We start from the raw sequence: 13,954 nt of genomic DNA, 5'->3' as shown, positions 1-13,954 counted from the left end.
GGCTGGTAGTAAACGTTTCTGATGATTTTTTACTGACTTTTTCACATAATGCAAGTAAAGATTTGCACATTGCAACAGGAAAGGAATTACACAGACAAAGCATCAAGCAAATTCTCTACTTTCCAGCTCTGTTGCCTTTTCCTACTCTACCAAGGGCCATGGGTCAGCTGAAAACCTTAGTACACAAGAAAGGTTGTCCAGGCCAGCCCAGGTGGGCTGCTGAGCAGGACAAAGATCAGGTCTCTTGTTTGTGGCCTCATGCCAGCCTGAGGCCTGCTTGGGGAGCTGCCTTTTCCCCGTGTCAGTGGGTGGTACTGACAAACCTCAGCCAGGAGAGAAACCCTCTGTTTCTTTGGGCTTTCTTCCTTCCTCTTCAGTACTGTTTCGCCATCCCAGAGAAGGAGTCGGGACAGGGAGTCAATTTCCTGAGTTGCCTCTCATTGGGAGGTGGAATAGGCCTCAGCAGCAATACAACAAAAAGAAGAGTGCAGAGCTCAGGGGGACCTGTAGACAGGAGCCGGCTCTCCCAGCCTCTCTGCAATCGTCCAAAGCCCATGGCACCACATCATCCAGAACTATCCTCAGTCATCCTTCCTCATTCTCTTCCACCTCCATTCTCTCTACTTCCTCTTCTTGCCTGCAAAGTTTACCATTCTTCTTCACCCCCATTGGCATCTTCATCTTTGGATCCTGAGCCTCCCTGTGGAGGTCACCACACTGAAAGTAGCAGCCCAGAGTGAACTGGACTGTGTGGGGAAGCAGGAAAGCCACAGAGTCTGCAGTCTGCCCCTCCTCACCTTCCTGGGGCTCACCTGCATGTTGCCTTGTCCATGGCCAGCTGGCAGCCAGGTGCAGATCCTGGGATCTTGCATCTCTTCATTCTCCCAAGATTGCCTTCCAATGACTAAAGATTTCCATAAATCTCAGCAATGAGCTGATTCCAACTGGGCTTTTTCCTACCTGGATGGATTTGTTTCTGATTCCATTTTCCCTCTGGTCTACAAGTGTTTGAGAGAAGAGAATTAAGTGGACATGTGTCAATCCATCAGTTCTCTTTGGGCATGTGGACTGATTCTTCTCCCGTATGGCCTTTCTCCAAAATGATTGCCATGTGTCACATGTCACACTGAAGTGGGAAGGAGATACCTTTGGCAAGTGAAGTTTAGGGGGCTGGGAAACTTCTGTAGGGTCTCCAGGTCCATCCTGTCCCTGGCCAGGCAACAGCCATGCAGCTGGGCCCAGGAGGGAATGGTATTAGGCATACCACACAGCTGCTTTACATAAACTGAGAGATTTGTTCATTTACTTGTCATAAAGAACAGTCAAGCCTAGTGAATTCTAGGCGAGTGTAGACAGCTCATCTATGACCCCTCCACCAGGAGAACTCTGGACACAACCTCAGTACCCTCCCTGTTTTTTGTTTGTTTTTTTTTTGAGGAAGATTAGCCCTGAGCTAACTGCTGCCAATCCTCCTCTTTTTGCTGAGGAAGGCTCGCCCTGAGCTAACATCTGTGCCCATCTTCCTCTACTTTATATGTGGGACGCCTACCACAGCATGGTGTGCCAAGCGGTGCCATGTCCGCACCCGGGATCCGAACCAGCAAACCCCTGGCCGCCGAAGCAGAACGTGCACACTTAACTGCTGCGCCACCAGCCGGCCCCATCCCTGTTGCTCATTAAGTCAACAACCTAAATGCAGTGATGCAGGAACTACAGACAAAGGTCCCTCTGGGGTGCTTTTAAGCCGGGTGGTTGGTAAAGCCCCTTGGAAGTGCAGGTGTGGAAAATGCTTTGAGCCACATGGAGAACCCATCCCAACCATCAGCCCCTGAGGCCCTCCTGAAGGCCAGCCCAGGGGATAGGACAAGTCAGACAGGGTCCTGCTGTTGAGGAGCCCTCAGTCTAGGTCAAGAGGAAGGAAACAACTCCTGGAACAGTGAATAAAAATGGGAGACTAAATCAGAGCCCAAGACAACCAGAGGCCAGCGCCATCCCACAGCCAGCAGGAGTTCCTGGGCTGAATACCAGGGGTGGATGTGGGCAGGGCAGGCACATTCCTTGGGATGTTTCCCAGAGAAACTGGGAGAGTTTGAAAGGAAGGTAGGGGTACCACTAACCCACACTTCCAGGTCCTCCTGGGTCCATTATACTCTGTCCTTTGTCAACCAGGCAGCAGAGACCCTGGAGGTCTGCTAACAGCTAGGAATCCACTCTGAGGAGGGCAACTCCCCGGGTCCACTGGCTGGGTAGGGCTAATTACCCCCATTGGAACCAGGGGCATGTTAATTTAAATCTGTGGAAAGCCATAGCTTCTGTGGCTTCTAAAACAGAAAACAAGCATGCTTCTCTCCCCTGCTTCCAAGTAGCCCATATAGCCACAGACTGGTGTCTTTGAAGCCAGCAGAGCCTGAGTCAGCCAAAGTCAGGTCATTGGCCTGCCCATAGTGCCTGTGTGCATGTTCTTCCCCAGGAGAAAAGGTGTGGCACAAAATCCCCAAAACCCAGACCACCCCCAGAGAGACAACTAATAATAAAGTTGGTTATGTGTATGCCAGGTACTTGTCCTTGTGTTTTACCTACATCAGCTACTCTACCCTCACAACCCCCATGATAAAGGGGCTAGTATTATAACTTTGCAGGCTAGAAAATGGAGGCTAGGTGAGCCTAAGTCAGTGGCCACAGTCACATCTGGGAAGTGGCAGAGCTGAGATGTGGATCCTTGTGGAGCCTAGTTATGAACATGTAGCCACTTGACACTCACAAAAATGATTCAAACACAGCGAAGACCATCATAACACAGGCAGAGAGGCTCTCATCCTCCTGGGCAGTCAGAGTCAGACAGTTAGCAAGTCTAGGCTTTCTGGAAGCTCCATCCCAAAGATTGGGAGGGGCAGCACAGAGTGCATGGGCAAGGCCTAGCTAAGGTCTGTCCATCAGCCTGGCTATCAGTGTTCACTGGGATCCCTGGATTATTCCAGGTCAGGTTAGAACTGCTGACATCCCATTTGATATATTCCTCATCATTAGGAGAATTAAACGGGTTTGTAAAATGGGTCCAAGTTTACTCAAGTTCTTCTACATGGCCATGATTTATGAAGCCAGGAATAGTTTGGAATATACTGTGGATCTTCTAAGAAATATTCTCCTTCAGGAAAGCACAGACTTCTTTGAGAAGCCAGGAGGCAGACCATCCTGAGTAGTGTGCAAACACTGTAATCTGTAAAAGTAAGGTAATGAAAAGATAATTTGGTGAGCTCACAGGTTAATGCAGAACAAGCCTGCAGCCCCTATTTCGACAGCACCTGGGAGCCACAGCTCTAGGCCTCAGGGAAATATCATCCCCCCCATCCCCAAGGTTATTGTCCCAGGGCCTGTTGAGGCACCTTCCAGCTGGCTTCAGACCAGCCCTGACACACCCTCCACCTTTCCCAGGAAGGCTTCCTGAGACTCCTGTCCCATGGGACCAGGCCTCAGAGTGAATCACAGATGGTTCCCATCGCCATCTGGATAGTCTTCACTCCCCAACTGGTCTTCCCTCGTACCACCCAGCATCCTCTGTCTCCGTGCTTCCATGACCTTGCACCTCTGAACACCCTTGTTCATTTGCCTCCAACTCCTAAACATCCTTTGAGGCACACTTGGGTGGCCCCTCTCCGAGGACTGTCCCCACGAAGCCTGTCAGCTGGGGCACTGAGGTTTTCCAAAGGAGAGCACCCATTCCCAAGTTCCCCGGGGCAGGAAGGGCCACTGACTCCAAGGCACGGCGCGACGCCCCCATGGCCCCTTCTCGTGGTCCGTGCCCCTCCATCCTGGCTCAGTGGAAGGCTCCCTTCAAGCCCTACCGGGTTCCAGGCAGAACACGCCGGCCGTGACGGTCTCGGAGGGCGCATGCGCTGGCGCCGCCGGCTGTTTCCCAGCGACCCCGCCGCTGGCTGGTGGACAAGCGTCTTCACCGGCTGGCGAGAGCGCGCGCGTGGGTGGGGGGGGTGCGTGTGCAGGGAAGGGGTGCGCGGGCCGCGCAAGCGCATGCGCACCGGCAGGCGGCGGCGCGAGCCGAGCTGGGAGATGGCGGCGGCGGCGGCGGCGGCGGCGGCGTCGAGCGTGTGAGCAGCCTCCCGGGAGCCGCCGGCCCAGGCCCAGCGCGACCCCGACCCCGCCCGCCTGCCTGCCTGCCATGGGCAACGAGGCCAGCCTGGAGGGCGGCGCTGGCGACGGGCCGCTGCCTCCCGGAGGTTCCGGCCCCGGCCCGGGCCCCGGAGCAGGAAAGCCGCCTTCAGCACCGGCCGGCGGCGGACAGCTCCCCGCAGCAGGTGCGGCGCGAGCGACCGCGGGACCACCCGGCCCCGGCCCGGGACCCAGCCCCGGCCCCGACCCGGGCAGGTAAGCGCGCGGCGCGACGCCCAGGGGGCGGAGAGCTACAGCCTGAGGCTAGGGCCCGGGCCCACGACCCCGCGATCTAGTTTGGACAGCGAGGTCGGACGTCCGGCCGCGCTTTGAACCCAGCTTGATTGGGGTGAGCCGGGTGGTCGCGGGAAGCGGCCCTCCCTGTCTAGCCGCCCCGCCTTGGCAAGGCAGGATGGTGAGCTCAGGGTCAGCTGGGGCCTGCAGACAGTGACTCCGTCACGACCCCCAAATTCGCTTACCCCCAACGCCGGGCTCAGGAGGGGCTTATGTAACCTCAGCCTGGTCCCTCTGCACTGGGGAGCAGTGGGATGGAAAACGTCTTTTCTGTCTGCTGGTGTCTGCATGTGTCCATTGTGTTGGGCCAAGGAAAGAGCACAATGGGAGTGGCTGTCGGGGAAGATAAGTGTCACTGCCAGGAACAGAGAGAGATGAAAATAGTTGAACCGTGAACTTGGTCATGCGCTTTCCTCAGGCATTTAGTGGCTATAATCATCTTTGGAGGAAGGAAAAATGCCACTGGACACCAAAAGGTACTTACTTAGGCTCAACAGTACTAACAGGGTCGTGTGCTTTAACCAAGGTTTAGTGAAACACTTTGGGGTGAAGCAAAAATGCTATCGAATCATCTAGCATCAAATATGTTCCTGTTGCCTTATGATTTAGATTACCACTTTAGAAACCAGCAGGAATGCTGAAACCCACATAGAATACTTTAAACAGAACATATCTGACCAAACACTGTGAAGCCAGCTTGTTTAAAATGTATGCCAATTGAGGTCTTACAACAACAATCAAGTGGCAGTGAATGCAGTGGAAGGGAATGCTGATATATAATAAATCAGTAGACTGAAAACTCAGGAAAGCTACCAAGAGACAAGAGGATAAAATGGAAGGCATTATCTTTACACCAAATAGGCCCTAGGAATAGCAAAACTGGGGGGGCTGTTTCTGGCTCTATGTGAGTCTGCTGATAACGTTGCCTTGGCTTTTCTGTGTGGGAGCACATAAACTGTGAGGGAGCATATTTTTTTGATTCTTCAACTGCCCAGCTGTGCCTCTCATGTGTTTATATCCTCAGAAGTCATTTCTTAGACAACTAACAGTAACGAAAGGCTCGCCGTAGCCTGAAACCTGCCACAGACAGGCCAGCCTGTGAGCATCCCTTTTAGAGGTGGGTTTTGCCCATTTTACATTAGCTATTACAGTAATGCAGTTGGGTAGCACACGGTTCTTAGCACTGCAAATACTGTCCATTTTGCTGCGTGTTGAGCTGCTGTTTGAGTTTTAGCTTGAGGGAGGCTCACCGGGGCTTTAGTGCTTCCCTCCATGGGAAAGCATCTACAGCTGAATGGAAAAACACCTTGTTATTGGGAGTTCTCTATATGGGGAATTTGACATTTCTCTTCTGGTAACCAAACAGACTGCTTTGTAGTTTATCTGATGTTGCAGAACCAAGCATATGAAATTTTTGAAAGACTTGGGCAGCTCAGAGGGACAGAAAGGAGGCTGGTGTCTACTGCTTGTATTCCTTTTCAGTGTTTCATTTCTACCCTGTCCTTGCATTCTGCTATAGGACAGACCCATGAACTACCGTTGGTTAGGGGAAATCATGGGCTCCTGCTGGGTTTAGCAATCACATAATTCACTTCTGGCTGTGGGCAGGGCTCACACATGGGCCTGTGGTGCTAAGGTCCTACGGCTGTCAGGCTCAGGGCATAGGCTGGCTATTTGTCACCAAAGCTCAGGACTAGGGGCGCTTAAGAGATAGGATTTACTCTTCCAGCTAATATTCCGCTTGTCACAGCACCTCAGCTGAGTGCAACACCTCCATGGTGTGTCTCTCCTTCAGCATCAGAATGGCTTCTACTTCTCTCACCAGAGCATCTCAGGTACCCGATGCCAAAGTTAGCATGTTCTGTTCTAAGGTGCTGCTGAACAGATTAGTCCACTGATGGAGAAAAAGCCCTGTGGCATGTGCTTCTGGGCATTCAGGAAAGCGTATTGGCTCAGTTTCAAGCAACCTTGTGAATTTGAGGGCATTTGGAAACTTCGTAGAGGTAGGTGGAGGGTCAGGTAAGGGGGAGATCATTTTACTAAATCCAGAGGGGAATGAAACTGAGGTTCTGGGGGAGTTTATTCCTGCCTCTTTCCTGTTGGCATATTACCTCTTGTCACCCCAGGCTGAATTAGTCTTTTCATCCTCATACTGAGCTAACTTGGGCTCTGTGAGGGGGCAGCTCCAGCATTTGTGGCTGAAAAACCTGACCTGAATCCTGTGACTAGCAGCACCACCAAACCATAGTGCAGCCTCTTAGCCCACTTGGATGATATGGCACTTTGGGCATTGGAGAGTCTCTCAAGACAGGGCTCTCTGCTTCTGGTCTCAGGGTCACGTGTACAGTTATATAGGTTGTGCTTTTCCCAAGGAGTGCCATCAGGGAAGGCTGAACTCTGTCTCAGGCTCCACTCTCCAAGCTGTATGCCCTGGTATGGGCTGCATCCTCCAAGAGGAAGGGGCACCTTTCGTTCCTTCATTCCTTCACTTATTTTTATGGAGGTGTGCCTGATGTACAGTGAAATACTCGAGTTGATGGGATTTTTACCTATACACACACCCATGACACATCACCAGTTCAAGATGGAACTTTTTCAGTAGCCCAGAAAGCACCTTTTAAAAAAATTGCACAGGGGCTGGCCTTGTGGTATAGTGGTTAAGTTCATGAGCTCTGCTTCAGCGGCCTGGGGTTCATGGGTTTGGATTCCGGCACGGACCTACACACTGCTCATCAAACCATGCTGTGGCAGCATCCCACATACAAAGTGAAGGAAGATTGGCACAGATGTTAGCTCAACAACAATCTTCCTCAGGCAAAAAAGAAGAGCATTGGCAATGGATGTTAGCTCAGGGCCAATCTTCCTCACCAAAAACAAAAAACAAAAAACCCCACAAAGGAGCCATGTAGACTAGTGGCACCTCATCTAATCTCTATCAGCCCTGTGGACTTTCACATGTTTTGACATTTGCAAATTGATCCGTAGTCAATCAGCCAAGATGTATATACCAGTATCAAGAGCAAGCACTGTGCTGGGTTTTTTTAGAGGGTCTGGAAGGGACAGAGATGCTCCCCTGTCCTCTAGCACCTCACAGTCTGGTTGGTCACGCAACACTTGAAGAGCCAAATCATGGAAGGATCCTATGAGTGACACTATGGGCAGCTTAGTATCTGAGAAGTGTCAAATAAGCAGTGCTTATGGAAGGGTTGTCAAGTGAAGAGTGCAGAGTCAGAGCCAGGCTTCAAAAGATGGAGAAACCCAAGGCATAATGGAAAAATGGTGGGGTTATGGGAGGTGGAAGGAGGGAGAAATGGCTTGAAGAGCATGGTCTACACAGGCAGGGACAGTGGATAGAGAATGAGGCTGAGTGCAGGGGTGTGGAGGAGGGCTAGGGCAAGCCAGGTTAGACTCCTCTTTCTCATTACCTGTTGACATCCCTGAGATTGCCTCTCACTCATTTCCAGCCCACATGCCATGAAGACATATTGAGCCAAAGGCAACTGGGCACAGAGAGCATGGTCATTTGCTGGAAGGTTGGCAAGGCTGCTCTGAGAACCACACCCAAAGTTCCTTTCTCAAAATCAATTTGTCATAATTATATCTCAATAATAAAAATAAAAATAAATTGGTTTGGCAGGCCTAATATCTCTGGTCTGGGATTAGCCAGACTTGTTGTATTATATCAGCTAACAGTCAGGCTGTGGAAAAATGGGGGACTAATTTATAAGGATAAAATGAAAGGATACAATTGTCAAGCTTGGAAATAATGGTTCTTTATTGTTTAGAAATCGTGTTTGGCCCAAGTGGCTGGATTCTCACAAAAGGCATGTCATGAGGTTTGTAGTAAGTGAACTAACATCTGAAATGGTGTCAAAATTTCACCCAAAGAGGGCAACCATTTTTGTGTTCCTTGCCAAGGAGAGAGGGGCAGCTTCGATAATATAGCTGTTCCCAGTGTTAGTAAGACTGATAAGATACTGCCAATCCAAAAAAAAGTTATGGGGATATTATGAGGAAAAAGGCTATCTTTGCAAAAAACAAAGAAACAAACTTTTTATTATGGAAAATTTCAAACATGCATAAAAGTAGAGAGAGTAAGCTAATGAACTCCTGTGTTGCCATTGCCCAGCCACAGCCATCATCAACTCATGGCTGATCAAATTTATCTATCTCCCTTATTTCCCACATCCCATGGAAACAACTTCCAGACGTCCCAACATTTTATAATCAATATTTCAGTGTGTCTTTCTAAGAAATAAGGGCTTTAGGGCCAGCCCCAGTGGCCTAGTGGTTAAGTTCAGCATGTTCTACTTTGGTGGCCCAGGCCTGGTTCTCCGGCACAGAACTATACCACTCGTCAGTGGCCATGCTATGGTGGTGGCTCACATACAAAAGAGGAAGATTGGCAGCAGTCAGGTGAATCTTCCTCAGCAAAAATGAAAAGAAATAAGGGCTTTGTATAACATTACCACAGCACCATGATCACATCTAAACAGGATAACAATCCCTTAATCTCAGCAACTATCCAGTCAGGGTTCAATTTTTCTAATTATCTTTTGAATTTATTTTAAAGTTGGTTTGTTTGAATTGTCATCAAAACAGAGTCTACATATTGCATTTGTTTGATACATCTCTTCAGTTTCTTTAAATCTGTAAGTTCCTTCTCCATTTTCACCCCTTGCAATTTATTATTGGAGAACTGTATCATTTGTCCTGTGATTTCTCATATTCTGGATTATGCTGATTATATCTCTGAAGTGTCATTTAAGATATTCCTCTGTCCCATATTTTCCCTTTAACCTGGGAATTATATCTAGAAGCCATTTAGATTCACATTTCTTTCTTTTGGCCAAGAAATTCTAGCTTTTTGAAAAGGAGTTTGTTGAGGGCTTCAGACATGAAGGGACGGGGGGTTCCCTGAAAGCAGAGCCAGACTTTGGGCTAGTTTGGAGCCAGAGAACAATGCAGTGGGCCACTTTTCTGTTCTTTTTCTAAAGTTCTTCTTCCTCTGAGTGGGTTTGGTTCTGAGTTTAAGAAGGCAAAGCTTTCGGAGCCCCTGGGTCAGGCCTTTTTACCCCAGCTTGGGGGAGCCCTCTCTGTATATGTAAGTAGCAGGCTACTAGGAGATAGGATCTGGGGCTTCAATATATACTCTCCCTTCTCATAGGTCCTGCACATTTGAAAGGGGCCCTTTCCCCTTGTTAGTGATGGAGGTGGAGAGGGACAAACCTTGCTATGTGTGGGTACTTGAAGGGAATCTGTTCTCGGAGCCCTGGCCGATGTGCAATAAAATGCCACTTCTGCATGTGTGCTTCCTCAGAGTGATTCTGCTGGGTGTTTTACACACACTTATCCTCACTCCACCTGCCTGGCTGTGCAGCTCCTGCGGGCCCCATCTGTCCTGGCCTTACTTATCCTTCCTGCCTGGGCACTTACTTTTTTAAATGGTGAAATGGTGGCTCAGGCTGTATGCTTGCAGCAAGGGCCGAGTGTCACTTTAGGACTTGAGGCCCTCCTGATAAGCTGGGACTTGGTGGACGATCTAGCTGTGGGGCCTCCTGCTCTGGGCCTCTCGGTTGGGGCCAGAAGCATGTCATGCTGGTATTGATACTGCATTCGTGGGACTTGCTCAGGCTCCTTTCCTGCAGGGCCCTGTGTCATCTCCATTCACCAGCATAGTGGTGGAAGCTGATTGTAGTTGGGGAATGAATTGGGACCCCGGCCTCTGGGATCCTGCCTTTGGTAAGGGAGATGAGATTGTGATATCCTACCCCCTGTGGTACCCTTCCTGCAGATTGGGCCTCTGGTGGGTGTCTTTTGCCCCGTGGCATTCTCTCAGCCCATGTGTCTTATACTTTAGGTTCTGGTCAGCTTTGCCTGTGGGATGGAGGGTGTGAGCGTGCTCCCTGATTCATCTGTGCTGTATCTTGGGTCCCCAGGCTGGTCACAGGGCTGCTCCGATCTCTCCTTCCTGTACTTTGCTCTTAGGGGAATCTAGGGTTCTGAAGAGAGCCTTGCTCTAGCAGAGACCCCTTACCTGGAATCACCACTTCTTTATAACAAGAGTGTCACATGGAGGCATATTGGGAACCTCCAGGGAACTCTAGGTCACCCCTGGGATCAAATCCAGATCTGTTTAGAGAGGGCTGACTGCCCCTGATGTGATAGGACTGCTGTCAGGGCCAAAGAGGAAAAAGAGATTTTCCCTAAGGGGATGTAGGAGGACTTGGTCCCAACCATTGAGGAGATCAGACAGCCTCGGAAGTTTGTCCATGAGCTCACACAAGGATCACCCCACCTGGTCTCATCTGGGACTGCCCCCTGTACTCAGAGGAGCCGTAGATCTCCAGTACCACTGGCTCGGGGAGGGAACTGCCCCTTCCAAGGATGCTGGAAGAACCAGAGGGGCATTTGGGTGCTTTGGAAGAAAGAGAAGGTGAGGAAGTTTTCCGATACTCACTCCCATACGTTTGGTACATTGGTGTATGCAGGTAGGTAATAAGGATTGCCTGCACTTTTTGTATGTGAGATTGGTTGTGAGGGATTTCTACAATTCAATTCTAGTAGGAGAGGACTTTACTAAATTTAGTAGGATTTTCTAGAAGTAGGAGGATTTTAAAGTGAAATTTTATCCATATATTCAGGAAACCCTTTGCTGAGCACCTACTGTATGCATATCCCTGGGTGAAATCTGTGGAACAAAGGAAGGAGCATGAAATGGGCTCTGCCCTCAAGGGGCTCGCAGTCGGCTGGGAAAGAAAGAGATACTTGTTCTGATCTTTACCCTCAACTTCCTTACATTAGAGTTTGCTCCTGCCTTCTTTGTCTCACAGAGGTAAGATAAATGAGAGCTTGATTAAATGGGGGTGTATTATTTCATAGTCTAAAATAGTAGAGCACGTATTTCTGTGGTGTTTTATAGCTTACAAAACACATTCACAACATTAACTTATTCTGTTGGAAACTCCAAAGGTCTAATATGAAAGATTTAGAAGAACAGCTAGCTAGCTGACTTTAGCAAACTGAAATGCCATCACTGAGCACAGCTGGAGAACCACATCGCTTCCCCGCCTCCTACTCTGAGAAGATGGAAAATTTAGCAGGAGGATGGGGAGGGCTTTGAGGATGGGAAAGGATCAAGAAGTAGGATATTTGAGCAAAGGACAGGGTTGGGTAGGGTGGGGGATGAAGAATAGTGGAAGCATCCTGGTTGAGGGTCAGAAACTCAGGTTTTAGTTAATCCTGATATTACCCCAAACTGGCTGTACACGTTGGGGAGGTCCTCAGTTACTTCCATCTGTAAAATGAGAGATTTAACTAGATGATCTCCAAAGTCCCCTCCACCTCTGATAGCTTCTGACAGAATAGTAGAAAGGAGGGTGATGCTTCCTACTGTTCCTCAGCCCCACTGAGGGGGGAAAACAAGTACAACCCACAGTGTTTAGGTTAATTAGAAGCAGCTTTAAATGAAGAGGATTGCTCTGCCATCTTCTTAAGAGGTCTTTCAGAGTGGACAAGATGACCTCACAATCAAGCCTGGAGCCAGGGGAGCGACTGGCTGGCACCTTGCCTCTTGGTTACTCCTGGTAGGCAGGGGATCTTGAAAAGTTGCTGGCCTTCTTCTGCTGGGTTGGCTGGCCAGCCAGCAAGGCTCCTGCCTGGGCCTGCAGAGCTTACTGCAGGCTCTCTGTTTCCATCCATGCTTGGCTGCTTATCTTCTGAGTGTTGTTCCACCCCTATCCCACAGGTGCTCTGGCAGCAGCCAGTGTGCCCATGATTTCCAGGAGAGCTGGGGTTGGCAGACACTTCTTGTGGGGGAGGGTGGGGCATGGAAAGGGCCAGCATGAAGGAGACTTTAGTTCTGCCCCCTCCAGTTGGGCAGTTGTGCAGATTCCTTCACTTGTAGAGTGAGGAGATGGATGTGGTGCTTTCTGCAGTTTCTTCTGCAGCTCTCAGGGTTCTTTAGGCTCAGGCCAGGTCTCTTCCCATGTCAAGGTCTGGCATGTGAGGCCACTTCCTTCTGGAGCGTGGTGTGGCTTCAGCACATGATATGTTTGCTCTGTCCTCCTTTTATTTTGAGCATCTAATCTAACCCCTAAGGGATACCAGAATGTCTGGTCTCATTCCCTGAAGGCAGGAGCTCTTCCTTGGTGTGACTACCCCAGTGGTCAGTGGCCTTCAGTTCCTCCCATGTAGATGACTGCACTGTTGGGAAGTTCTTTCTTTCTATTTGTCTGAAATGGTTTTCCTTATACCTCCTATCTCTTGGTCCTGACTCTGCCTTCTGGTATAGGTGACTTATTTGCTCACAGGTTTAACAGGAGCTCTGTGCTCTCACCTCCTCAACTCTGGTCTTCTCTAGACTTGACTTCTCCAGCTCCTGTGACTGGGATGTGACTCTGAAACCCTTGCCGACCTGGGCTGCCTTGCCCAAGGCTGTCAATATCCTGAGGACAAGGAGGCTCAGAGAACAGGGCCTAGGGCTCAGCATGTCACATGGGCTGTGAGTGATGCAGTCTGAAGGATGAGGGACCTTCGCTCATGCAGCCTGAGAACACCTTTCAACACCTTTCTGAATGCTCTCTGGCACTACACTCCACACTTGTCCAGACCTCATGCTGGGTATCTCAGCATGAAGGCTGAGTCTGTCCATCCTAGGCTTGTACAATCTGATTGTGAATCTGTGAGGGTCTGCATGGGTCTCTGCCATGTCTTCCCTGGTTGTACTTGGAGATCCCTTCCAACCTAGTAAGACCCTTTTGGGTCCTGACTTTGTACCCTGAACTGAGGGTAATAACTAAGGCGGTGTGTGTGTTTCAGAAATCATGCTGTGAGAACTTCTCTCCTTCCTATGGCCCTGTGAGCCTACTATCTAAAGCCTTGTATCTGACCTTCAGTGGCCATTGTTGAGCTCTCAAGGCCGAGGCCTTGCCTGCTCGGGTTTTGGATGGTGCCACCTGAGAACCGAGGTAGAGCCAGGGCTGGATTGGAGAGGCAACCACCCCTTGCACCCTAGCTGTCGCAGCCCCTGTGCACTTCAGAGGAAACCCCTGTGCAGGCCTGTTCTTCCCTGGTTAGCTATGTGATGCTGGCCTCTCTTTGGGGTACATTGGCCTTTGGCTCTGTAGGGTAGATGTCCCTAGGAACAGCAAATGCTCTGCAGATGAAGATTTCAAACACACATAAAAGGAGAAAAGACGGCATGATGAACCCCCTCCTGTGAAACCATCACCCAGTGTCAACAATAATCAGTGTTTTGCCAACTTGTTTCTTCTATATTCCTCCAACTTTTTTTTTGGCTGGAATATTTTCAGTCAAAATGCAAATATTTTGTTTCACTCATAAATACTTTAGGATGTACCTCAAATAGTTAAAAAATGTTTTTATTTTAATCCGATAACATTATCACAGCCAACAAAGTTAACTGTAATTTCTTAACATAACCTAATACCCAGTCCATATTCAATTTTCTTTGATTAATTCAAAGTTGACTTCT

The 13,954-nt window shown here is 49.5% G+C and overlaps 1 protein-coding gene and 1 long non-coding RNA gene across 3 annotated transcripts in view; one reads left to right on the top strand and one right to left on the bottom strand.

Moving 5' to 3' along the window:
• On the bottom strand, window positions 1-4,034 carry LOC138918036 (uncharacterized). The gene is made up of 2 exons (XR_011426899.1): window positions 3,843-4,034; window positions 1-3,217 (listed from the first exon to the last, which is right to left on the bottom strand). It is a non-coding gene; the product is annotated as an uncharacterized lncRNA (long non-coding RNA).
• Window positions 4,035-4,054: 20 nt separating this feature from the next.
• The window catches only part of BSN (bassoon presynaptic cytomatrix protein), a 98,486-nt gene continuing 88,586 nt past the window's right edge, over window positions 4,055-13,954 (top strand). For both annotated transcript variants that reach the window (XR_011426898.1, XM_023620432.2), the window contains exon 1: window positions 4,055-4,380. Coding sequence is in view for 1 of the 2 variants with exons in the window: in XM_023620432.2 (XP_023476200.1) it covers window positions 4,175-4,380 (206 nt within the window). In the remaining variant the exon portion in view is untranslated. The remainder of the gene's footprint in view (window positions 4,381-13,954) is intronic.

The sequence above is a fragment of the Equus caballus genome, chromosome 16 (assembly GCF_041296265.1).
Source record: "Equus caballus isolate H_3958 breed thoroughbred chromosome 16, TB-T2T, whole genome shotgun sequence".
NCBI lineage: Eukaryota > Metazoa > Chordata > Mammalia > Perissodactyla > Equidae > Equus > Equus caballus.
This window is presented reverse-complemented; position numbering and strand designations above follow the sequence as displayed.